General features: G+C 40.2%; 2 protein-coding genes and 2 gene segments (V, D, J or C); 3 read left to right on the top strand and 1 right to left on the bottom strand.

The window, feature by feature from the left end:
- Positions 1 to 25317, bottom strand: part of ccdc177 (coiled-coil domain containing 177) — a 168015-nt gene that overhangs the window by 128589 nt on the left and 14109 nt on the right. The window lies entirely within an intron of this gene.
- On the top strand, positions 2913 to 3601 carry LOC117557523. The segment is given in 2 exon segments: positions 2913 to 3031; positions 3111 to 3601. Coding segments are annotated over 2 exon segments (537 nt in total).
- LOC117557522 lies at positions 5410 to 6244 on the top strand. The segment is given in 2 exon segments: positions 5410 to 5539; positions 5919 to 6244. Coding segments are annotated over 2 exon segments (456 nt in total).
- The window catches only part of LOC117557521 (M1-specific T cell receptor beta chain-like), a 37126-nt gene continuing 25845 nt past the window's right edge, over positions 14037 to 25317 (top strand). The window contains 3 exon segments of the mRNA XM_034233399.1: positions 14037 to 14078; positions 14171 to 14465; positions 18622 to 18627. Of these exon segments, the coding sequence (XP_034089290.1) occupies positions 14037 to 14078; positions 14171 to 14465; positions 18622 to 18627 (343 nt within the window).

Raw genomic sequence — 25317 nt, 5'->3', positions numbered from 1 at the left:
ATATTTTGGTTTGTTTACAAATAGTTTTTATTCTGTTGCATTTCATATGGGAACATGTGGGCCTAAATCTGAGGGAAAGTATTTGTAAGAGTAACTGCGCAGGCTTACGTTACATATATTTAGTTATTTCTTTAATTATTGACAAAGCTATTGACAGGAGTTCATCATATGAAATGGACTTCTTTTCATTAAAATATTAATCTTGATGAAGTCTCAACAAACGAAACATGTTCTCTGTATAATATCACTGTACGGTAAAACTGAGTTCCAGGGTTCATGCGTGCTAATAGAACCGTCCTTCAGGCAGCAGAGCGGAAACGGTGGAAATCCAAACACCATGACAACCTCCTAACCTATCAGGCTCTCCTCTCCTCTTTCTCTGCTTCGATCTCTCAGGCAAAAAGCACTTTCAAGATAAGATCCAATCTTCCTATTCCAATCCCAAAAAACTATTTTCCATCTTCTCCACCCTCCTGGACCCCCCAAAAGCTCCTCCCCCCTCCTCACTTCTGTCAAGCGACTTTGTTACCCACTTTGAAAAAAAGGTTAATGATATTCGCTCTTCTTTTTCTGACTCACCTCTACTCACCGCTGGGTCACCAGACCCTCCTTCCACCAACACACTAACCTCCTTTTCCCCTCTCTCTCCAAGTGAGGTTCTTACCCTCATTACCTCTGCCCGCCCCTACCACCTGTCCTCTGGACCCTATCCCTTCAAACCTCCTTCAGACTATCGCTCCTGATATTCTACCGTTTCTCACCCATTTCATCAACACTTCTCTAACTTCTGGTCACTTTCCAAACAGTCTCAAGGAGGCAAGAGTAAACCCTCTCCTAAAGAAACCCACTCTCAACCCGTCTGATGTTATAAACTACAGGCCTGTCTCTCTCCTCCCGTTCCTGTCTAAATCACTTGAACACGCTGTCTTTAAACAACTCTCCTGTTATCTCAATCAGAACAACCTTCTGGATCCGCACCAGTCTGGTTTCAAGGCAGGTCACTCCGCAGAAACTGCTCTCATTGCTGTCACGGAGGAACTGCACACGGCTAAAGCAGCCTCCCTCTCCTCTGTCATCATCCTGTTGGACCTGTCTGCTGCATTCGACACGGTGAATCATCAGATCCTCCTTCGCACTCTCCAAAAACTTGGAGTTTCAGGCTCTGCACTTTCCCTCCTCACCTCATACCTGAAAGACCGTACCTACAGGGTGACTTGGAGAGGGTCTGAGTCCGACCCTTGTCAATTAACTACTGGGGTCCCTCAGGGCTCTGTTCTTGGTCCCCTCCTCTTCTCCTTGTACACAAACTCGCTCGGATCTGTCATTAGCCCGCATGGTTTTTCTTACCACTGCTACGCTGACGACACCCAATTAATTCTGTCTTTTCCCCGCTCAGAGACCCAGGTCGTCGCACGCATCTCTGCTTGTCTAGCTGACATCTCTCAGTGGATGTCTGCTCACCACCTCAAGCTCAACCTTGATAAGACTGAGCTGCTCTTCCTTCCGGGAAAAGATTGTCCCACTCTTGACCTGACAATCAACATCGGCACCTCAGTTGTTTCCCCGACTCAGACTGCAAGGAATCTGGGTGTGACCCTAGATAACAACCTGTCCTTCACTGCAAACATCGCTGCTACAACCCGCTGCTGCAGATACACGCTTTACAACATCAGGAAGATACGTCCCCAGCTGTCCCAGAAAGCAACGCAGGTTCTGGTCCAGGCTCTCGTCATCTCACGCCTAGACTACTGCAACTCCCTCCTGGCTGGTCTACCTGCATGTGCCATCCGACCTCTGCAGCTCATCCAGAATGCAGCGGCTCGTCTGGTCTTCAACCTTCCAAAATTCTCCCACACCACTCCGCTCCTCCGCTCCCTTCACTGGCTTCCGGTAACTGCTAGAATCCACTTCAAGACACTAGTACTTCAATCAATCAATCAATCAATCAATCAATCAATCAATGTTTATTTATATAGCCAAATATCACAAATGTTACATTTGTCTCAGTGGACTTCACAGTTTGTACAAAATATCAGTATGACAATACGACACCCTCTGTCCTTAGACCCTCTGTCCTTAGACCCTCTGTCCTTAGACCCTCACATCGTACAAGGAAAAACTTCCGAAGAAAACCCACAGTTTAAAGGGAAAAATGGGAGAAACCTCAGGGAGAGCAACAGAGGAGGGATCCCTCTCCCAGGACGGACAGACGTGCAATAGATGCCGTGTGTAAATTGAAGAGATAATACATTTGCAACGTAGGTAGACCAAATGTTTGGAAATGCATGTGTGTATATCAGTCTGCGCCGGAAGCGCAGACTGATATACACACATGCTGCGAATGGATCTGGCCCTTCCTACATCCAGGACATGGTTAAACCGTACACCCCAGCGCGTGCACTCCGCTCTGCATCAGCCAAACAGCTCGCTGCACCCGCACTGCAAGGGGGACCCAAGTTCCCATCAGCAAAAACACGTGGGTTTGCTGTCCTGGCTCCAGGATGGTGGAATGAGCTCCCCATTGACATCAGGACAGCTGATAGCTTACACACCTTCCGGAGCAGACTGAAAACTCATCTCTTTCGACTCCACTTCGAGCGATAGAATTATTAACAAAGCACTTTTATACTAATAAAGGGCTGGCTTATCTAAAGCCAGTTGAGTAGCACTTGAAATGTTTTTGCTCTATGAAACCTGATGTACTTATATGATTCTGTTTTCTTCAAGTTTGTATTTTGTTGGTCGAACGCACTTATTGTAAGTCGCTTTGGATAAAAGCGTCAGCTAAATGCAATGTAATGTAATTTCGGGTCTGTGTTGTCTGGTCTCCTGCCAACAGGGGGCAGTACAGCATCTCTGTGGTGTGCAGTGAGAGTATGACCCCAGGAAGAAAGGTTTCCTGATGGGAGGCTCTTCAGTAGAACAGCACACAGTGATGAACACACAGAGTAACGTGTTCTTAGAGTCAGTCATAAAACACACAAGATGATCCTCCTCTTCTGCACAGCCCTTCATCTCATACTGGTTTCAGGTAATAGAACTAAAGATTTCTTATCAATAATCACAGTTTTTGATGTAAAAGCCCATGATAGCAAATTGTTTTTCCACAGGTTCCTCTCTGAGTGACCTTGTCTCGCAGACTCCAGCTTATATGTACAAAAACCTCGGAGAAGAAGCCGTCATCAGCTGTTCTCACAGTATTAAAGACTATGACAGAATCCTGTGGTACAAACAAATGAAGGACGGACAACTGCAGTTCCTCGGATACATCATGGCAGGCATAACAAACCCAGAGTCTGGCCTGGGGGTGAAGATGGATGGAGATGCAAATATAAATAAGAACTGCACACTGACAGTTGAAGGGCTGAGTGAGAACAGCAGTGCACTTTATTTCTGTGCTGCCAGTCAACACAGTGCTGCAGGTCTCTGCTCCTCCTGTACAAAAACCTCCTCAACACGGTTCATTTACAGCTCTGTGCACCTGGAACATCACTTCCAACCAACGTCTATGTTCCTGCTGATTACCATGAGAGATTATAATAACAGGAGGTCGTCCTTTGCACATTTGCATATCAATGAACATGAACATAATCAGGACTGAGAATTGACAGACTGGTATTTTACTGCATGAATTGTGTGAGTTTGTGAAAAATATTGTTGTTGAAAGCCACTTGGATAATCCAATCGACAAGACCTTTCTGAGATTTGTAATTGACTTACTTTACCAATAACTCATGGTAACACGGGTGAGTATCTCGTTGAGGGGTAAGATGTGTCGTGCACAATCATGTCACCGCCCACCTATGACGAGGGAGGGTTAACCTAAAAAAGGGGGGTTCAAATAGCTGCTTCATTCATTGCAATGACACAGAGTCTTACACCTAACATTACAGTAGACAAACACAAAATTATCATTGTATTCCTGTGCTTGACTCCAGTGTTTCCCCTACCATTGTCTTGGAGGGGCGCTGCGCCCCGCCAACGGAGCCCCGCGCCCCCCCTGAAATTCAAGGTGTTTAAAATATATATATCATTTTATATACAGTGGGGCAAAAAAGTATTTAGTCAGCCACCAATTGTGCAAGTTCTCCCATTTAAAAAGATGAGAGGCCTGTAATCTTCATCCTAGGTACACTTCAACTATGAGAGACAGAATGGGGGGAAATAATCCAGGAAATCACATTGTAGGATTTTTAATGAATTAATTGGTAAATTCCTCGGTAAAATACGTATTTGGTCACCTACAAACAAACAAGATGTCTGGCTCTCACAGACCTGTAACTTCTTCTTTAAGAGCCTCCTCTGTCCTCCACTTGTTAACTGTATTAATGGCACCTGTTTGAACTCGTTATCAGTATAAAAGACACCTGTCCACAACCTCAAACAGTCACACTACAAACTCCACTATGGTCAAGACCAAAGAGCTGTCAAAGGACACCAGAAACAAAATGGTAGACCTGCACCAGGCTGGGAAGACTGAATCTGCAATAGGTAAGCAGCTTGGTGTGAAGAAATCAACTGTGGGAGCAATTATTAGAAAATGGAAGACATAAAAGACCACTGATAATCTCCCTCGATCTGGGGCTCCACGCAAGATCTCACCCCGTGGGGTCAAAATGATCACAAGAACGGTGAGCAAAGATCCCAGAACCACACGGGGGGACCGAGTCAATGACCTGCAGAGAGCTGGGACCAAAGTAACAAAGGCTACCATCAGTAACACACTACGCCGCCAGGGACTCAGATCCTGCCGTGCCAGACGTGTCCCCCTGCTTAAGCCAGTACATGTCCAGGCCCGTCTGAAGTCTGCTAGAGAGCATTTAGATGATCCAGAAGAGGATTGGGAGAATGTCATATGGTCAGATGAAACCAAAATAGAACTTTTTGGTAAGAACTCAACTAGACGTGTTTGGAGGAGAAAGAATGCTGAGTTGCATCCAAAGAACACCTACTGTGAAACATGGGGGTGGAAACATCATGCTTTGGGGCTGTGTTTCTGCAAAGGGACCAGGACGACTGATCCGTGTACAGGAAAGAATGAATGGGGCCATGTATCGTGAGCTTTTGAGTGACAACCTCCTTCCATCAGCAAGGGCATTGAAGATGAAACGTGGCTGGGTCGATATATCCCAATGCCAGCATGTCACTGCTCCTCAGTGCAAAAACCTCCTCAACATAAGCTGCCTTTATCTCTGTGCAACAGCTCTGTGCACCTGGAGTAACCCGCTCAGAACAGTGGTGGTTCTGAGAGCGATGGGAGATTATTACGCAGATATTCATCCCGTCTGCTGTGGCTGCTTCTCATGTTAAAGTGCTCCATTAAGCTTTCCCTTAAAACTGTAACTTGAATTATTATTTTTTGAATCATCCCAGCAGGTGGAGCCGTAGCTACATAGATGCAGAACTGATATGCTGAGGGGAGGGGGCATTAATGAGAGTGTGCAGGGGTCTGTAGTTCAGTCGAGTTTCTGCAGCGTTCTGTGTTCATTCAGAGAGGAGGACAACATGCCAACATTACTCTTTCTATCATCGATCATTGGTAATCACATTTTTAGGAGTACAGTTTGAATCTACAAAATAATTATTGACATTTTGATTTTAATAATTGATGCATCGTAAGTAATTTTTCATGCAAAAGTAACGTAAAATGTTCAGTCTCTCTCATATGCAGAAGTCTTGCTTTTCTCTGTTTTGTATCAGACTACATTTTAATCTCTTTGTACTGACAGAACAAGACATTTAAAGACCCCGGAATTTGAGAAACTGGGATTGAAAGTGTATTTAGAAATGTTTTAGACCAACTGATTGATCGATGAATCTAGGGAATCATCATTAGATTCACCGATAATGAAAACAGCTGTTATTTATTAGCAATAATATCGTTTCTAGTTGATTAATTCTCCTTTTCTTTTTCCTAGGTGTTTGTCTGGGTGTTGAGGTGAGGCAGACCCCTGCAGAGCTCCTGATGAGTCCAGGAGACAAGGTGCAGCTGGTCTGCAGCCATGAGAAGACCGACTACACCTTCATGCAGTGGTACCAACAACCCCCCGGAGAGAGAGCTCTGAAACGCATCGGACACTTGAACTACGACAGCAAAGAATACGAGGAGCCTTTCAAAGAACATTTTAAAATGTCTGGAGACCTGAGTGGAGACAAAGCGAAGAACGCGTCTCTGTTCATAGACACACTGAAGGCAGAGGAGCACAGTGCCGTGTATTTCTGCGCTGCCAGCTACGCACACTGACTGCACAGACCCCCTGCTCACACAAAAACTACCGTTACTGTTGGGAGTGATTCAAGTTAGAGCCAGAATCAATAAACATGTTATTTTAGCACATTTCTATTTCTAAGTTCTTTTTCATTTAATTTTGTATTGCAATGTTAATCTATTGGTTTTATACAGTAAGCATATATTTATTTATTTGTATTCCACATTCTTACTTTAATCTTAAGGTTTGTATAAATGTTATTATATTTTTATCTTTCATTTTATTTCATTAAATCTGTCTAAAAACTATTTCCCCTGGGCTGAATAAAGTATTCTGATTTTAAACACCAAGTCTAAGTTTCATCAAGCATTATTTGTGTGACTTAGTCAAAATAAATCCAACTTCTACATTTGATTTTTGACCAATTTATTATTATCAGGCAGCATTTGTTATCTACGTCAGTGAAAATGAAGAAATACTCAAACCTTTATAACTAAACAACTTTGTCAAATATAAAAAACCTCGCATGCACACTTTGATCTGCTTACATTATATTTATATCATATTTTGCTAACATTAGATATTAATACAGCTAACCAAAATGTTAAGTAGGGCTGCTCAACTAATCGTATTTTAATCGCAATTACGATGTTGGCTTGCAACGATTATGAAAACAACATCCAGTTGAATTATACTTAAAGTTCAGGGTAATCAACTGTTAAAAAAAAAAATTCAATAAATGGATGTTTTCAAAGTAAACGGATAACTGTTTTTAATAATCGTGATCGTCAATTATTGACCCAAATAATCGAGATTATGATTTTTGCCATAATCGAGCAGCCCTAATTTGAAGCATTACCAAAGTCGTTAAGCCACATTGTTTGCACACGTTAGTTGATGTAAGCCTACATGTGGACACATTGTGTCCCTCATTACGTGATGAAACAGTTCAGACATTTTCTCCTGATCTGTTCATAAAAATGCCGTTTAGTGTCAAAATGTTCTGACAATCTGTGGCTTGTGAAAAACGGTCACGTGTTTATTTTGATGACTAAGGAAAACAAATGTGCAATAATCTGTTTTCACATCTCTGGTTGGAGATAAAGGACTCGGACTGCTGCTCGTTGCTAAAGGGGCGTGGCAACAAGTACCCCATGTGACACAGAAACAGCAAATGGTGTTCCCTTTCTAAAACTTCTTCTGACTTGATGCCCTTATCTCCTGCAGACATCATCAGTTGTTCGGTTGACCTCATGTCAGTAATATGAATCTGTAAAAGTCTTTGACACAAACTTTGGAAAAAGCGTTTGAGTATACTTCGAGGAAGTCAAAATGATCCGTTTTCTCTTCTGTTGTTGCCTGTCAGGTAATAACTTAAATACAATGACCTCCTGCTGTCAAAATTGCTTAGTTTATAATCAGTCGGGATTGAAATACATGTTCTCTCTCCTCCAGGTGTTAGTCTGGGTCTTGATGTGCGTCAGTCTCCCTCTGATCTCATCAAATCACCTGGGCCCAGGAGTTCAACACTTTTAATCTCAATCTGATCCGATCAGATTTTGAAATCCCATGTTTTGTGATCCAGGATCAGACAAGTCGGCCAGATGTTGTCCCTGGAGTTCAAAGCAATTCAGGATAGGATCAGCCTGATCCAGATTACGACTTTTCAAGATGACTAGATCCTGAATATCAGTGCTTTAATCCTACCGAGCGCCATCTAGTGGACATGAAAAATAATACAAGGAAGACAAGAGACCACATTGCAGAGACATCTATTGTCCGCAATTACTTTTGAAAGGTGATGACAGATGATGGACTTTTTTTGTTGAAGATATTTTTTATTTAATCTAAATTACATTTGTGATTGACAATCTTTGTTGTGATACTTTCATGAGCATAAACATTTATGTCATCAACATTTGGTTGAAAACAAAATAGGCCACAAACGTGAGCAAAAAATGGAAAAATAAAATGTATTTCCCATGAAGGCTAAAAATGGTGTATTATTTCAGTTAACAAACTTTGCCATCTTATTTATATTGAAACATATTTTTAAATAAATGGTACAGTACATTTTGCTTTGGTAATCCACTGGAAATCCACCCCTCTGGTGGGATCAGGATAATCCAGTTTTTTGGGATCAAACTGATCCCAATCCTGTGTTGTCGGTTTGAACTACCCACTTTGAAGATGTGATCCAGATTAAAGCTTGGATTGGATTTCCTGATCTGATCGGATATCAAAGTGATCCTAATCCTGTTGTTTGGTTTTGAACTCCCCAAAATCCAAACATTGACAAACATCATATGTGTAATTTGTTGCACAATTCAAACGGGATCAAAAGATAATCTTTCTCTCTCCATTGACTTCAATACATACTTTTTCCGAAATAAGGTCCCATGGAGGTCCCCCGGGAAGGGAGGGACTTCGCCTCTCTATTGGAACAGTACTTCGGCGGCACTCGATGACGTAGCATCCTTGAAATATTGGCTTGGAAGCCAGTATCCTCGAGAATGAAAAAACATGGATACAAATCAAAGAAAACGAAAAGAAAAAGGTGGGGCCGAGAAGGCAAGAGAAGGCAAGAGAAAAAAAGGTGAAGTCACTCGCAGGTGAAGCATATAAATGTCGCAAATTGACAGATCATTTTGGCAGCAGCGCTGCTACAAGCACTATCAGCAGCAGCTTAGAACAATTGCAAGATGATGAAGTTCATGATGAGGGCGCGAGTTCAGATATACAGCCAGCCTCCTGCGTTCATGATGAGGGACAGAGTTGAGCTGCTGGAAGAACCAGCTCAACTGGCACACGTGCAGGGCAAGAGCAAGAGGTGGGTGAGAATGATCCCTTGAACTCAGTGGCGTTTTCTCCTGGAGGCCAAGGGATGCCAGGCTTCCCCTGTTTTTTATGATTGTAGTTATCATTTTAATAATGAACACTTTGTTTAGTTTCGGTAATTATTCTGTGCTGTGTGTTGCTGCCGGCCCGTCCCTCCCCCATTCTGATTGAGTATTTCACAAAGAGTGAAACAGCGCCCCTCTAGATGTTATGGTGAAACAGTAGGTTGCACTCTGTTGCGAGAGGAGGCCAGCTGAAATTGGCTTCCCTCGATGAACAAAAATGGAGGGATTGACCAATCAGATGAGGCTCACGTCATGCCCTGCCAACCTGTGATTGGTCAGGGCCATGCCAAGACCAATCCAGAGGCGACTAGCTTCCCTTGCCTCACAATCCAATCAAATCGCATCAACTTCAGTTCGTACTGTAACTGTCATCACCGCCCTTAGAAAGTAGCAAGCAACTGAAGCAAGTGCAATTATGGAGGGTGGAGATTTGGAGTATATCATCAAAAATAATTTCACTAAACTTCCGCTACAGCAGCAACTAAAAATTAAATCTGATGACAGGCCAATGCCCAAACTGGAGCTGTGTACAGAGAGGAACAAAGGAGCGAATCGGACGTAAAACTTTAAATAATAAACAGCGGATTTCTAACATTTGACATTTCATGTGGCCGGACTGGGTCAGTTTCCAGGGCTGAATTTTAGTCCCAGTCCGCCCCTGGGCTATGGGGATCTTCCATTTAAAGTGATGTTTAAAACTCTTAATGGGGCTCAGTTTTATATTGCTTTAGTTTATAATCGTAACGGATCGAAAAGTTCAGATATATTTTTCAATAATTGATGCGCTTCCACAAAGAATACATATATTTATAATTAGTTTAGATTGTTCCAGAGGTAGATCAAATAGCTAAGTGTGTTAGGTCTAACTCTTAGTGTGTGTTGCTCCGCTCACCGGTCCGTCACAGCGGGTGGAGCTGCAGGATTTCTGCTTCACACACGTTGCATACCGCTATTTTATTGTCTTTTTGGACACCTTAAAATACTGCCAGACCGGTGAAGCCATTTTGGCGAGCTTGTTTTGCCGCACAGAGAAAAGTGTCATGTATTTTACGCCATGCGATCGGCTCTCCTGATCGGCCTTTATAGAGAGCACCGATCACACTATTAAGACCCCGTTTACACGAGGACGATTCAGGTTGTATCCGCATCGTTTCTTTTGCGTATAGCCCTTTCATTTACACGAGGCCGTAACAAAACGATAGAAACGGACCCCGCAAACGATAACGGGTCCCAAGGTGGATCTGCAAACGGAACGCTCTGGGGGAGCAAACGGCTCCGTGTGTACGCCCTATGCGATCATTTTCTGATAACGATGAAATAGCCCCGCCTCCCTCTCCCCACGTCTCCTGCTCAGAGATCAGCTGCTGGGCTGTCAGAAGTGGGGGAGGAAAAGAGAGACTCCATTTTTTATTCTTATATTATTATATAGAGTCGTTATCAATTTGTTTTAAAGCTCAATAAATAACAAAGAAGACCTCTGACCGGCACTTTTCTAATTTTGTCCGGAAGATTTAAACTTTAAACAAAAATATCAAAGCCTTTACCATTCAACCTAATGTCAGATAGATGACATCAAACAAAACACGTTTTACAGAATTCCTTCATACCCAGAGCAATGGGTATATGGTCTCTTTTTTATTTTACCAGCTGTTGTTTTTAACTTTGACTGGGTTGTTATATTTCACATATTAAAGATCATTGGTTTGCATAAGTGGTTGTGTAGATGTAACGTTGAAAGACATATTGAAACATTATCCAAACTCTCCTGTAGTCCTGTGTTGCACAAACCCTGGGATATGTACATGTTTTACTCTTCAGTCATAGACGAATGTTTCGATCAGTTGCTCAGCTCTCTTCATGGTTAATAAATAGTTACAAGAATATATTTAGCATTTGGAGTTCTAGTAATGAGCTCAGAATGAAAGCAGTGAACAGCAGGGAGCAGTGAAATCACACCGACATGGAGAGGGCTGGAAGCTCCTCCTCCTTCCTCATCATAATGTACAATAAAAGGAAGATTTCACAACAATGTGTTTTCACTCATTTCTTTGCACGTCTCTGTTTGAGTTCAGATTTGAGTGTACATTTTAAAATGTTCCTCATTTTGGGTTTTTCTATGTCTTTGCTCACAGGTAAGAGTCACAGGATTTTATTTGCTGTAAACTAAAAAAAAATCAGATTCAGGGCAAGTTAGATTTTAAGACATTAAGATCAAAACTGTTTGAATTTAATTTAAGACCAATTCTTAAATGCAATGTTACTGTTATCCTTATCTGCGTTAAAAAGCTAAATCAGAAAAAAAAACGAATTATCATCCTAATCCCATGTGTTAGCATAATAAGACTTTTAAATCATTGATTAAACACTTTATAATAACAAGTAAGGCCTTATTTCAGATTATCAAAAGAAAGGCCTATTCACACTTTTTATTTTTCGTCCTCCAGACGTTGTGTTATCATCGCTTAAGATCCAACAATCACCTGAGAACCTGCTGATAAGGCCTGGACAACAGGAAGCCCGTCTGGAGTGTTTCCACGGCGATAACAGCTTCCCCTACATGCTCTGGTACCGGCACAGGTCAGCAGCCGGAGGTCAGCCGAGAGACATGGATCTGATCGGACTGCTTCATTATGAAAACACAGACGTAGAGAAGACCTTTGCAACGGAACGTTTCAACATCACAGGTCACTCAAAGGGCCGAGCTCAGCTCACAATCTCCAACATGAAGATGGCAGACAGTGCAGAGTATTTCTGCGCAGCGAGGAGCACGGTGTGTCACCTCCTCCGCCTGCTTTACAAAAAGCTGCAGTGACAAACACCTGCATCAGACAGAAACTGATCCTAAAGACATGAGGGAATATCTCAGCTGCTGGAGAGAGCTCTGCTCTGCTGCTCTGAGAGGACAGACAAAGTCATGCCAGCTAAAAACACTCTAGGAACACGTCATTATCTCTATCATGATCTAAACCCAATGAATTATTCTAGGTTGACAACATACTGAATCACATTAAAATGGTCCAGGTAAGGGAGATAGAGGGTAAATAGAATTGCAGCTATAATACAGAAAACAAGGGATTTATATCAAAAATATTCTTTCAAAATAATCAGTGTGTCAAACCGACTCCAACTTCATTCAACGACTTCAAGTCAATGTAAACAGCATTTTAGAAGTAAGCCTTTATAATCAGAAATGAACAATATTTGAAACCATGTAATAAATAGAATGATTTTGTGTGTGTAGGTGAGTACAGATGCATATACAGTAGGGCTGTTCGATTATGGCAAAAATCATAATCTCGATTATTTGGGTCAATAATTGATTATTAAAACCGATTATGCATTTATTTTGAAAACATCCATTTATTGAAAAAGAAAATGTGAACAGTATGTTTCTAACAGTTGATTACCCTGAACTTTAAGTATAATTCAACTGAAAAACCAATAAAATGTTTAATTAAAATAAATAAAATAATCGTTTTATTTCGATTATGTTGTTTTCATAATCGTTGCGAGCCAAAATCGTAATTGCGATTAAAATATGATTAATTGAGCAGCCCTAATATACAGTACATGTTCATATGTTTATATGTATGTGCACCATAATGCTATCCTACTGCTATAAGCAGCGACGTGCAGACAGGGGAGGCAGAGCCTCACCTGTCATACTCATAGACTGGCCATACTCCAATGTAACGGAAAAACAACTAAAGAAACTAAATAGTAATAATAATAACATGTCTCCACTGATCTGTGTTGTAAGTGTGATTTCTGTTTGATTCCAATCGCTTTTTATAGTCAAAATCAGCAAATTGGCCGAGCTCCGCTACAACTACATGGGAGCGATGAGGAGTGAGGCAGGGACGAGCTCTGCCTCTCGTTAGCCCACAGTAACTGGCTGGAGCGCGGGCACTAATTTAGCACGGGCACTTATTTTGTGAGCGCGCTCAAGCCAGTTACTGTGTGGTGAGGTGAGGCACAGATGAGCTCTGCCTCACCTCAGAATGCATCACCTCACAGAAACTGTCTGGAAAGCGGGCCCTAAGCGCATGCCTGCACCATCTCACTGTAGGTCACCAATGTAATGTTTGTAGATCCCTTTATTACATTTATCCTCGCCATCCATAGTCTCTAAATAACTTATTTCACGTATATATGATATTTAGGCTCGCTGGTCTCATCGTACAACGGCAATGAAAAAAGCACCAGGGGAGGCAGCCATAACCTCTGCCGCACTGAAGGGGGCGCAAGTGAGCCCACAGGTCCTTGTTGCTACTGTTATTCTACGCAGAGACGGTAGAGGCAAACAACAAGCTAGACTTTTGAAACTAGAGGAAGATAAGGAGGACTTTTACAAAAAAGTAATAGAGATTGTTGTCCAGAAGGATAGCATGGACTTCATCCTCAAGTCAAGGTAAGACCCCAATTGTAATGAACATGGGATCTTACTAAGAAAGAACAATCCAATATTTAGATGTTGGGTATCCTTTTGTTGAACGGTCTGTTTAAAATGAATCGAAGCATCAGACTAAAAAAGCTTTTGAAAATAACAGAATATTTCGATTAAGGTGAAAATATAATATTTGTAAATCTGACTCTGAAAGAGTCAGTGCCTCACCAGCCATGAACCTCACCGCACGCCACTGGCTATAAGTATAAACAACATCATAAATAAGCAAATGTTTATAGTACTGAATAAAAATCCAAATAAGTCATGCGTGAGATGAACAGAAAACAAACGAGACGGAGTACACACTGTTACACGTTGTTGCGCACCTAAAGACTGCAAACATAACTCAGCTTCATCAACATCTTTCTGTACGTCTCACTTCCAGCTAACACGCAGAGACTCTGACGTCATTTCCTCCACACAGAACTAAAGAGGTGGCCGCTTGTATTTTCCTTCACTTCCTCCTCCTGAATCACAATGATCCCAGGCTTCACCTCCTTCACTCTCTTTGGGCTGCAGGTAAAGTGTTTCAACGATTAAATACATTGTAAATATATTTTTAGGGTGAAATATTTTTAAAAAATCAGTTTTCTGTTCCAGATGTGTGTCAGTCGGTGCTCATCACTCAGTGGCCTCACTACATCTCCAGGCTTCCCAACGGTTCGGCAGAAATGCACTGCTACCAGAACGAAACCAACTATGATTATGTGTACTGGTACCGGCAGCAGAGAGGACAGGGTTTTCAGTTAGTGGCGTATGTAGTAGCTGGCTTTGCAAACTATGAAGAAGGGTTTACATCTGGTTACCAGGCAGTGAAAGTGAAGGAGAAGCAGCTGTGGTCTCTGAGCATCAGCAGCGTTCAGGAGGAAGACGAGGCTGTTTATCTGTGCGCTGCCAGTCTGCACAGTGCTGCCACAGACCTCAGGCCTATGGCAAGCCATTTGAGTATTTATTCAATTTCCTTGATATCAGACGGCAGCGGACTACACTAGTTGGCTCTTTGATTTCACTTGTTAGATATATGGTCAAACTAGTCAGGCACTCTGCTTTACTAGTTGAATAAAACATTTCACTAGTCGCTCTTTTTCAGCAACTAGTGGCACTTTTGTCCGACTAGTTAACACGTATGCCTTACTAGTGACGCCAGGAGCAGCACTAGTAGCGCCAAAGTCCCAACGTGTAAGCTTTTTGATTAACTAGTGACCCTCTGACCGTACTAGTGACCCTAAAAGTCTTACAAGTTAACTAGTGCGCTGCAAAAGCTCTGACATGTTAACTAGTCACACAAAAGAAGCACAACTAGTTAACATGTCAGAGATTTTGCAGCGCACTAGTTAACTAGTCGCACCCAGAATCACTCACTAGTTAACTAGTAAAGGCAAAATGTTCACTAGTTAACTAGTTGACGCCTCTTTTGACCTTACTAGTTAACTAGTGGGGCTCAAAATGTCTACACGTTAACTAGTGAACCCTTTGCCTTTTACTAGTTAACTAGTGAGAGAAGTTTAAATTCCACTAGTGAACTAGTGAGGCTTAAAATGTTCACTAGTAGCACTAGTGGATCCCAAATGTGCACTAGTCACACTAGTGGCACAGAATGCTAATGAGGAGGAGGGGAAAGAACGCATCGAGGTCTCCTATTGGCCCTAAGCTATAGAGCGCCACCCAGCCCAAATAGTTTATTTAAGAGCTTAAATACACTGTTTTAAAATATGACCATATTTACAAAAATATAAAACAAAAGTATTTGTGTAATTATGATCATTGTATATCAAATTAGGTAAGAACATTGAAGACTTTCTTAAAATTAGAAAGTTGCCTTATGACTGCAGACACGAATATAGATCCTCTTTAAAACATTTTATTAAGCTGCAATTTGAAAGGTGCTTGGATTAGAATGGCATTGTGATAAAAGAGTGACATTATTGATGGATTGAAAGAGGAAGTAACCCTCTTCGGATCACAGCTTTGAGAGATCGCTGTGACTTCCGTAAATATTAGTCTTGGCAAATATGGAGAGGTTGTTTATCTTCATACGGATCTATCGTTACCCTGATTTTAAGATCTGTCCAGTGTTTCTGCTTTATTCATTTCATGAGGACCGCTGATAAAATGTCCCACGATCACTTCCTCTACTTTTGTGTCTCGAGTGCCGGTGTTCTCACACACAAGCGTGCGCACATTCGCACCAACAAAAACACACACACAAAGCGGAACAAAGCAGAAGCAGAAACATGTATTTTCCTAGGCAAAACACACACTGACTGACTTCCCACGGACAATATGTTAACAGTAGGCATAAATACCCGACTGATGCACCTCACGTCTTCAAGACCTTGCTAAAAACATCGCAGAAGAACACCCCCTCAGGCTCTCCCTCACAGAGCTGAACTGACCAATCAGAATCTGGGTCCCGCCTGCTTCATTTGCCTATGGCTGACTAGTTAACGTGTTGGCCATATGAACGGCAACTAGTTAACTAGTGGATACATATTGCAGCTTACACGTTAACTAGTGAAGGCATAATGTTCACTAGTGAACTAGTTGAAGCCTGTTTTGGTCTTCTAAGCTGACTAGTGAGGCTCAAAATGTGCACTAGTTAACTAGTGAGGTCCAAATTGTCCACTAGATGCACTAGTACAATTGTTTGTACCTTACTAGTTAACTAGTTACACACACTTTATCTCACTAGTTAACTAGTGAAGCCTTAGAGGAGTCACTAGTGAACTAGTGACACAGATGTTTTTCTTACTAGTTAACTAGTGGAGGGCATTTATTCTCACTAGTGAGGTTATATTATAAACATGTTAGTCTTTGACCTGACATGTTGCACATTTTTCTTACATGTAAGCCCTTTCCTTCGACTAGTTTGGCTTTTTTTGCACTAGTGAGCAACTGCATGCAACTAGTTAGCTATTGATTTAACATGTATGTATGGCAAGCGATTTGAGTATTTATTCAATTTCCTTGATATCAGACGGCAGCGGACTACACTAGTTTATGGCAAGCCATTTGAGTATTTATTCAATTTCCTTGATATCAGACGGCAGCGGACTACACTAGTTGGCTCCTTGATTTCACTTGTTAGATATATGGTCAAACTAGTCAGGCACTCTGCTTTACTAGTTGAATAAAACATTTCACTAGTCGCTCTTTTTCAGCAACTAGTGGCACTTTTGTCCGACTAGTTAACACGTATGCCTTACTAGTGACGCCAGGAGCAGCACTAGTAGCGCCAAAGTCCCAACGTGTAAGCTTTTTGATGAACTAGTGGCCCTCTGACCGTACTAGTGACCCTAAAAGTCTTACAAGTTAACTAGTGCACTGCAAAATCTCTGACATGTTAACTAGTCACACAAAAGAAGCACAACTAGTTAACATGTCAGAGATTTGGCAGCGCACTAGTTAACTAGTCGCACCCAGAATCACTCACTAGTTAACTAGTAAAGGCAAAATGTTCACTAGTTAACTAGTTGACGCCTCTTTTGACCTTACTAGTTAACTAGTGGGGCTCAAAATGTCTACACGTTAACTAGTGAACCCTTTGCCTTTTACTAGTTAACTAGTGAGAGAAGTTTAAATTCCACTAGTGAACTAGTGAGGCTTAAAATGTTCACTAGTAGCACTAGTGGATCCCAAATGTGCACTAGTCACACTAGTTGCACAGAATGCTAATGAGGAGGAGGTGAAAGAACGCATCAAGGTCTCCTATAGGCCCTAAGATATAGAGCGCCACCCAGCCCAAATAGTTTATTTAAGAGCTTAAATACACTGTTTTAAAATATGACCATATTTACAAAAATATAAAACAAAAGTATTTGTGTAATTATGATCATATGACTCTTTATCAAATTAGGTAAGAACATTGAAGACTTTCTTAAAATTAGAAAGTTGCCTTAGGACTGCAGACACGAATATAGATCCTCTTTAAAACATTGTATTAAGCTGCAATTTGAAAGGTGCTTGATTATAATGGCATTGTGATAAAAGAGTGACATTATTGATGGATTGAAAGAGGAGGTAACCCTCTTCGGATCACAGCTTTGAGAGATCGCCGTGACTTCCGTAAATATTAGTCTTGGCAAATATGGAGAGGTTGTTTATCTTCATACGGATCTATCGTTACCCTGATTTTAAGATCTGTCCAGTGTTTCTGCTTTATTCATTTCATGAGGACCGCTGATAAAATGTCCCACGATCACTTCCTCTACTTTTGTGTCTCGAGTGCCGGTGTTCTCACACACAAGCGTGCGCACATTCGCACCAACAAAAACACACACACAAAGCGGAACAAAGCAGAAGCAGAACATGTATTTTCCTAGGCAAAACACACACTTACTGACTTCCCACGGACAATATGTTAACAGTGGGCATAAATACCCGACTGATGCACCTCACGTCTTCAAGACGTTGCTAAAAACATCGCAGAAGAACGCCCCCTAAGGCTCTCCCTCACAGAGCTGAACTGACCAATCAGAATCTGGGTCCCGCCTGCTTCATTTGCATATAAAGGCTCACTAGTGAACGTGTATGGCCTTCACGTTCACTAGTGAGCCATATGAACTGCAACTAGTTAACTAGTGGATGCATATCGGTCTCCTATTGGCTCTTAAGATAGACCTCGCCCATCAATCTTCACAGAAGTTCAAACACAAACATGGGAACCGTAATATGTAATTTTCACAGAGCATGCTTTTGAAATGATTTCTAACAAAAACCTTTCTAAATTATAGTAAATTATTAAAAAAGTTTTAGTCAATACGTTTTTCTGCCTAAAATAGTTGAAATTGAACGTAAACTATATGAAACACCAGATGCATGGCAATTAACCCATTTTTGCCCGCTATTTAAATTGACTTTGGTTAGTTAATAAAAATATTGATATTATATATATATATAGCATATAATTGATGCAGTCTTTCTGAACACTTTTTAACAAAAATACTGCAAATAAAGAATATTTAAAATGTTCTGCACAGATAGTGCCCTAACTTACAGCAGTTGAAAAGATTTGTGGCTCTCTAGATAAAGGGCGTTGTATGGTTGCTTGTATTATCCTCAGATAGTGGTTTGTTTAAATAACTAGTGACATTTTAATAAATATTGCAAAAAAGGGCTCCAAAAAAGGCATATATATATATATATATAACCTGGCCGGCTTAGCCAGTGTGTATTTCTTCAAGCACCACAAGATTCATAGTTTATAAAGTACAATTCTGGGCCATTGATTGTGTCATTTCTTCAAACACATACAGTAAAAATGCCTGTTTTTGAAGCCTTAAAATGGTGCAGGAAAAGGACTTTATATTGGGTTATACTTAAAGACAGAACTATTCAGTTAAGACAAGAGAAAAAAGGAAATACAATTGTTATAATGGGTGATTTAACATTAATGACAGACGTAATTTGAAGTCCCTGGCACTCAGACTCTAGAGGGGTCATGTTGTGATCATGGGGCATCACCCTTACAGCATCAGGACAATATCATATGGAGTCAGACACTGGAAGTGTGCTGGAGGCATTGACTGGGACTGATGGAAGGATGAGGCTGATGAGACTGAAGAATCTGCGAGGAATGAACTAGCAGCTGAGAAATAATCATATATTAAAAGACAGCAGCTTCATAAGAAGCCAACAAGAGTGACAGAGTGTGTCACTTTTCTGAAGGATAGACCAGCTATCCAGGCCAGACTCTAAAGACTTTCCAAGGTGTACAATTCTGCTGCCGGAGTACTGACTGGAAATATTGCTGATATCATGTCCACCATATCCTCTTAAAATATTCTGTCCAACAATATCAGTCTCATGAAGAAAGGTTTTTTAACGCTTATTCAAAATAGCAGAGAAACATGCATTCTTGTTCTCAGGAGGGGACATTGACAGAGGATTACTGGAAAAGTACATAGTAAGTACTTCATAGTACTTGTGGGGGTAGTTTCAGTAGTACTGAGTCCAACAGGATCAATCTCACGAAGAACTAATGGCAACAAAAAAGAATTCCCTCATCAAACTTAGCAGAAGTGGCTTGATTTTGTTCTCAGCAGGGGACTTTGACAGAGGATTTCTCAAAAAATACACAGTAAAAGTACTTCCATGTATTATAAGTAGTAGGCTAACTAATACAAAGTCAAACAGTATCAATTTCATTAAGAACTAATGGTAAAATATAATTATATTTGTATCATTCATCAAAGACAGCAGAAAACATGCATTATGTAGCCTACTATGGAAGGGACTCTGACAGAGGATTACTCACAAAGAACACAGCAAAAGTACTTCATTTTATTTCTGGTAGAAGTCAAACTAGAACCGAGTCCAACAGTGTCAGTTTTCTTAAGAACTTGTGGTAAAACATATTTGTATCACTCGTCAAATATAGCAGGAATGAAGAGCAGCTGATTTGGAGTTGACCGCAGTGCAGAATCACTGTATAGTTTAAATCTCCTAACAATGTTGTCCATTTTAGACAGAGGCTTATTATATTTACAGCCCTTAGTTACATCCATTTTCTGGGCTCAATATGTGTCTTGGCCGTTTTCGTTGTGATCGCTAAATTCACCTTGTTTCCCTTTGTTTATAATATTATCACCGCTTTTGTTTTGAAATCACTTCCGTGAGTTTCGCCCCTCGCTCCAATGACCATTAGACCATTTAGTAAGGTAAGAAGCAAAAAGGCCTCTCAAACGCTCTTCCGTTTACGTGTTTAATAAAGAAAAACAATTGGACGGTAGATACACGGATTATCATGGCTCAAGATCCTGTTCTTGTTTAAGATTATTCATACTAATGTGTGTATTTAACATCCATATCACTCTTCAAAACTGAAACAACTCAAACATTTTTTTTAAAGCATTGCAGGCCTAAAGCTCCACGTCAGTGACCTATATTTTAATTTCTTCCATCAAACTTTAAAAATGGCAAACAGCATGTTTTTAAAGATGTAATCTTTTAAGAAACAAAATATCAACTTTGAAGAGAAGGGTTTAAACACACGTTTTTAATGCAAGTAAACTTCAACTTATATATATATATATATGATATACATCATATATATATATATATATACATACATATATATGCAAGTATTGCTAATGCAATTGTTTTTTAAGTTTTTGTACATAGTCTCAAATGTTGAAATTGATTATGGAGGCATTACAATTTAAGACTGATAAATTAACACTGAAACTACTGTTTTTTTTGCATTAAGTCATACTGGGATGTTTGCTGAAATTGATTGCATGTGGTACAGCCCTACTTAGAAAAAAAATCCACCAGCCGCCACTGCTTATAAGGCTCTTCACTCAGTTTGGACACTGACCAATCAAAATCTGGGTCCCGCCTGCTTCATTTGCATATGGCTGACTAGTTAACGTGTTGGCCATATGAACGTCAACTAGTTAACTAGTGGATACATATTGCAGCTTACATGTTAACTAGTGAAGGCAACATTTTCACTAGTGAACTAGTTGAAGCCTGTTTTGGTCTTCTAAGCTGACTAGTGAGGCTCAAAATGTGCACTAGTTAACTAGTGAGGTCCAAATTGTCCACTAGATGCACTAGTACAATTGTTTTTACCTTACTAGTTAACTAGTTACACACACTTTAGCTCACTAGTTAACTAGTGAAGCCTTAGAGGAGTCACTAGTGAACTAGTGACACAGATGTTTTTCTTACTAGTTAACTAGTGGAGGGCATTTATTCTCACTAGTGAGGTTATATTATAAACATGTTAGACTTTGACCTTACATGTTGCACATTTGTCTTACATGTAAGCCCTTTCCTTCAACTAGTTTGGCTTTTTTTGCACTAGTGAGCAACTGCATGCAACTAGTTTGCTATTGATTCAACATGTATGGCTTTTTCTTAAACTAGTGGATATTTAGAGCCCACTAGTTGTGCTTTTGTTCTCTCTAGTTCAACACAATGACTTACTAGTTGACGTGTACGTGCAACTAGTTAACTAGTGAATTGTTTAAAAGTCATACATGTTGACTAGTGCATTTGTTGACACATCACTAGTAAACTAGTTGTACGTACACGTCAACTAGTAAGTCATTGTGTTGAACTAGAGAGAACAAAAGCACAACTAGTTGGCTGAAAATATCCACTAGTTCTGGAAAAAGCCATACATGTTGAATCAATAGCTAACTAGTTGCATGCAGTTGCTCACTAGTGCAAAAAAAAGCCAAACTAGTCGAAGGAAAGGCCTTACATGTAAGACAAATGTGCAACATGTCAGGTCAAAGACTAACATGTTTATAATATAACCTCACTAGTGAGAATAAATGCCCTCCACTAGTTAACTAGTAAGAAAAACATCTGTGTCACTAGTTCACTAGTGACTCCTCTAAGGCTTCACTAGTTAACTAGTGAGATAAAGTGTGTGTAACTAGTTAACTAGTAAGGTAAAAACAATTGTACTAGTGCATCTAGTGGACAATTTGGACCTGACTAGTTAACTAGTGCACATTTTGAGCCTCACTAGTCAGCTTAGAAGACCAAAACAGGCTTCAACTAGTTAACTAGTGAACATTTTTCCTTCACTAGTTAACGTGTAAGCTGCAATATGTATCCACTAGTTAACTAGTTGCCGTTCATATGGCCAACACGTTAACTAGTCAGCCATAGGCAAATGAAGCAGGCGGGACCCAGATTTTGATTGGTCAGTGTCCAAACTGAGTGAAGAGCCTTATAAGCAGTGGCGGCTGGTGGATTTTTTTTCTAAGTAGGGCTGTACCACATGCAATCAATTTCAGCAAACATCCCAGTATGACTTAATGCAAAAAAAAACAGTAGTTTCAGTGTTAATTTATCAGTCTTAAATTGTAATGCCTCCATAAACAATTTAAACATTTGAGTCTATGTACAAAAACTTAAAAAACAATTGCATTAGCAATACTTGCATATATATGTATGTATATATATATGATGTATATCATATATATATATATATATATATAAGTTGAAGTTTATTTGCATTAAAAACGTGTGTTTAAACCCTTCTGTTCAAAGTTAATATTTTGTTTCTTAAAAGATTACATCTTTAAAAACATGCTGTTTGCCATTTTTAAAGTTTGATGGAAGAAATTAAAATATAGGTCACTGACGTGGAGCTTTAGGCCTGCAATGCTTTAAAAAAAATGTTTGAGTTGTTTCAGTTTTGAAGAGTGATATGGATGTTAAATACACACATTAGAATAATCTTAAACAAGAACAGGATCTTGAGCCATGATAATCCGTGTATCTACCGTCCAATTGTTTTTCTTTATTAAACACGTAAACGGAAGAGCGTTTGAGAGGCCTTTTTGCTTCTTACCTTACTAAATGGTCTAATGGTCATTGGAGCGAGGGGCGAATCTCACGGAAGTGATTTCAAAACAAAAGCGGTGATAATATTATAAACAAAGGGAAACAAGGTGAATTTAGCGATCACAACGAAAACGGCCAAGACACATATTGAGCCCAGAAAATGGATGTAACTAAGGGCTGTAAATATAATAAGCCTCTGTCTAAAATGGACAACATTGTTAGGAGATTTAAACTATACAGTGATTCTGCACTGCGGTCAACTCCAAATCAGCTGCTCTTCATTCCTGCTATATTTGACGAGTGATACAAATATGTTTTACCACAAGTTCTTAAGAAAACTGACACTGTTGGACTCGGTTCTAGTTTGACTTCTACCAGAAATAAAATGAAGTACTTTTCCTGTGTTCTTTGTGAGTAATCCTCTGTCAGAGTCCCCTCCTTAGTAGGCTACATAATGCATGTTTTCTGCTGTCTTTGATGAATGATACAAATATAATTATATTTTACCATTAGTTCTTAATGAAATTGATACTGTTTGACTTTGTATTAGTTAGCCTACTACTTACAATACATTTACTTTTACTGTGTATTGTTTGAGAAATACTCTGTCAAAGTCCCTGCTGAGAACAACATCAAGCCACTTCTGCTGAGTTTGATGAGGGAATTAATTTTTGTTTCCATTAGTTCTTCGTGAGATTGATCCTGTTGGACTCAGTACTACTGAAACTACCCCCACAAGTACTATGAAGTACTTACTATGTACTTTTCCAGTAATCCTCTGTCAATGTCCCCTCCTGAGAACAAGAATGCATGTTTCTCTGCTATTTTGAATAAGCGTTAAAAAACCTTTCTTCATGAGACTGATATTGTTGGACAGAATATTTTAAGAGGATATGGTGGACATGATATCAGCAATATTTCCAGTCAGTACTCCGGCAGCAGAATTGTACACCTTGGAAAGTCTTTAGAGTCTGGCCTGGATAGCTGGTCTATCCTTCAGCACACTGACACACTCTGTCACTCTTGTTGGCTTCTTATGAAGCTGCTGTCTTTTAATATATGATTATTTCTCAGCTGCTAGTTCATTCCTCGCAGATTCTTCAGTCTCATCAGCCTCATCCTTCCATCAGTCCCAGTCAACGCCTCCAGCACCCTGAATCTTGTGGTGCTTGAAGAAATACACACTGGCTAAGCCGGCCAGGTTATATGCCTTTTTTGGAGCCCTTTTTTGCAATATTTATTAAAATGTCACTAGTTATTTAAACAAACCACTATCTGAGGATAATACAAGCAACCATACAACGCCCTTTATCTAGAGAGCCATTGAAGCCCATGAAGAATTTATCCTTCCACAAATCTTTTCAACTGCTGTAAGTTAGGGCACTATCTGTGCAGAACATTTTAAATATTCTTCATTTGCAGTATTTTTTTCAAAAAGTGTTCAGAAAGACTGCATCAATTATATGCTATATATATATATATATATATATATATATATATTTATATAATATCAATATGTTTATTAACTAACCAAAGTCAATTTAAATAGCGGACACAAATGGGTTAATTGCCATGCATCTGGTGTTTCATATAGTTTACGTTCAATTTAAACTATTTTAGGCAGAAAAACGTATTGACTAAAACTTTTTTAATAATTTACTATCATTTAGAAAGGTTTTTGTGAGAAATCATTTCAAAAGTAAAGTTCATTCAGTATTTCAGTATGAACTATTTGATAGCCCTTATTATAATCATTAAGTCCTTAAAGTTGTAAAATGCACTAAAAGCCGAATCTAGATTTATTTTCTGTCTCCATTCATTCTACTGAGCCGAGAGTAAAAACTCGGGGGCGGGGCTTAAGGGGTGCATGCTCTGTGAAAATCACATATTACGGTTCCCATGTTTGTGTTTGAACTTCTGTGAAGATTGATGGGCGAGGTCTATCTTAAGAGCCAATAGGAGACCGATATGCATCCACTAGTTAACTAGTTGCAGTTCATATGGCTCACTAGTGAACGTGAAGGCCATACACGTTCACTAGTGAGCCTATATATGCAAATGAAGCAGGCGGGACCCATATTCTGATTGGTCAGTTCAGCTCTGTGAGGGAGAGCCTGAGGGGGTGTTCTTCTGCGGTGTTTTTAGCAACGTCTTGAAGACGTGAGGTGCATCAGTCGGATATTTATGCCCACTGTTAACATATTGTCCGTGGGAAGTCAGTCAGTGTGTGTTTTGCCTAGAAAAAATACATGTTTTCTGCTTCGCTCCGCTTTGTGTGTGTGTGTGTGTGTGTGTGTGTGTGTGTGTGTGTGTGTGTGTGTGTGTGTGTGTGTGTGTGTGTGTGTGTGTGTGTGTGTGTGTTTGTTTTTGTTGATGCGAGTGTGCGTATGCTTATGTGTGAGAACACCGGCACTCGAGACACAAAAGTAGAGGAAGTGATCGTGAGACA

The sequence above is a fragment of the Gymnodraco acuticeps genome, unplaced genomic scaffold, assembly GCF_902827175.1.
Source record: "Gymnodraco acuticeps unplaced genomic scaffold, fGymAcu1.1, whole genome shotgun sequence".
In the NCBI taxonomy this organism is placed as follows: Eukaryota; Metazoa; Chordata; class Actinopteri; order Perciformes; family Bathydraconidae; genus Gymnodraco; species Gymnodraco acuticeps.
This window is presented reverse-complemented; position numbering and strand designations above follow the sequence as displayed.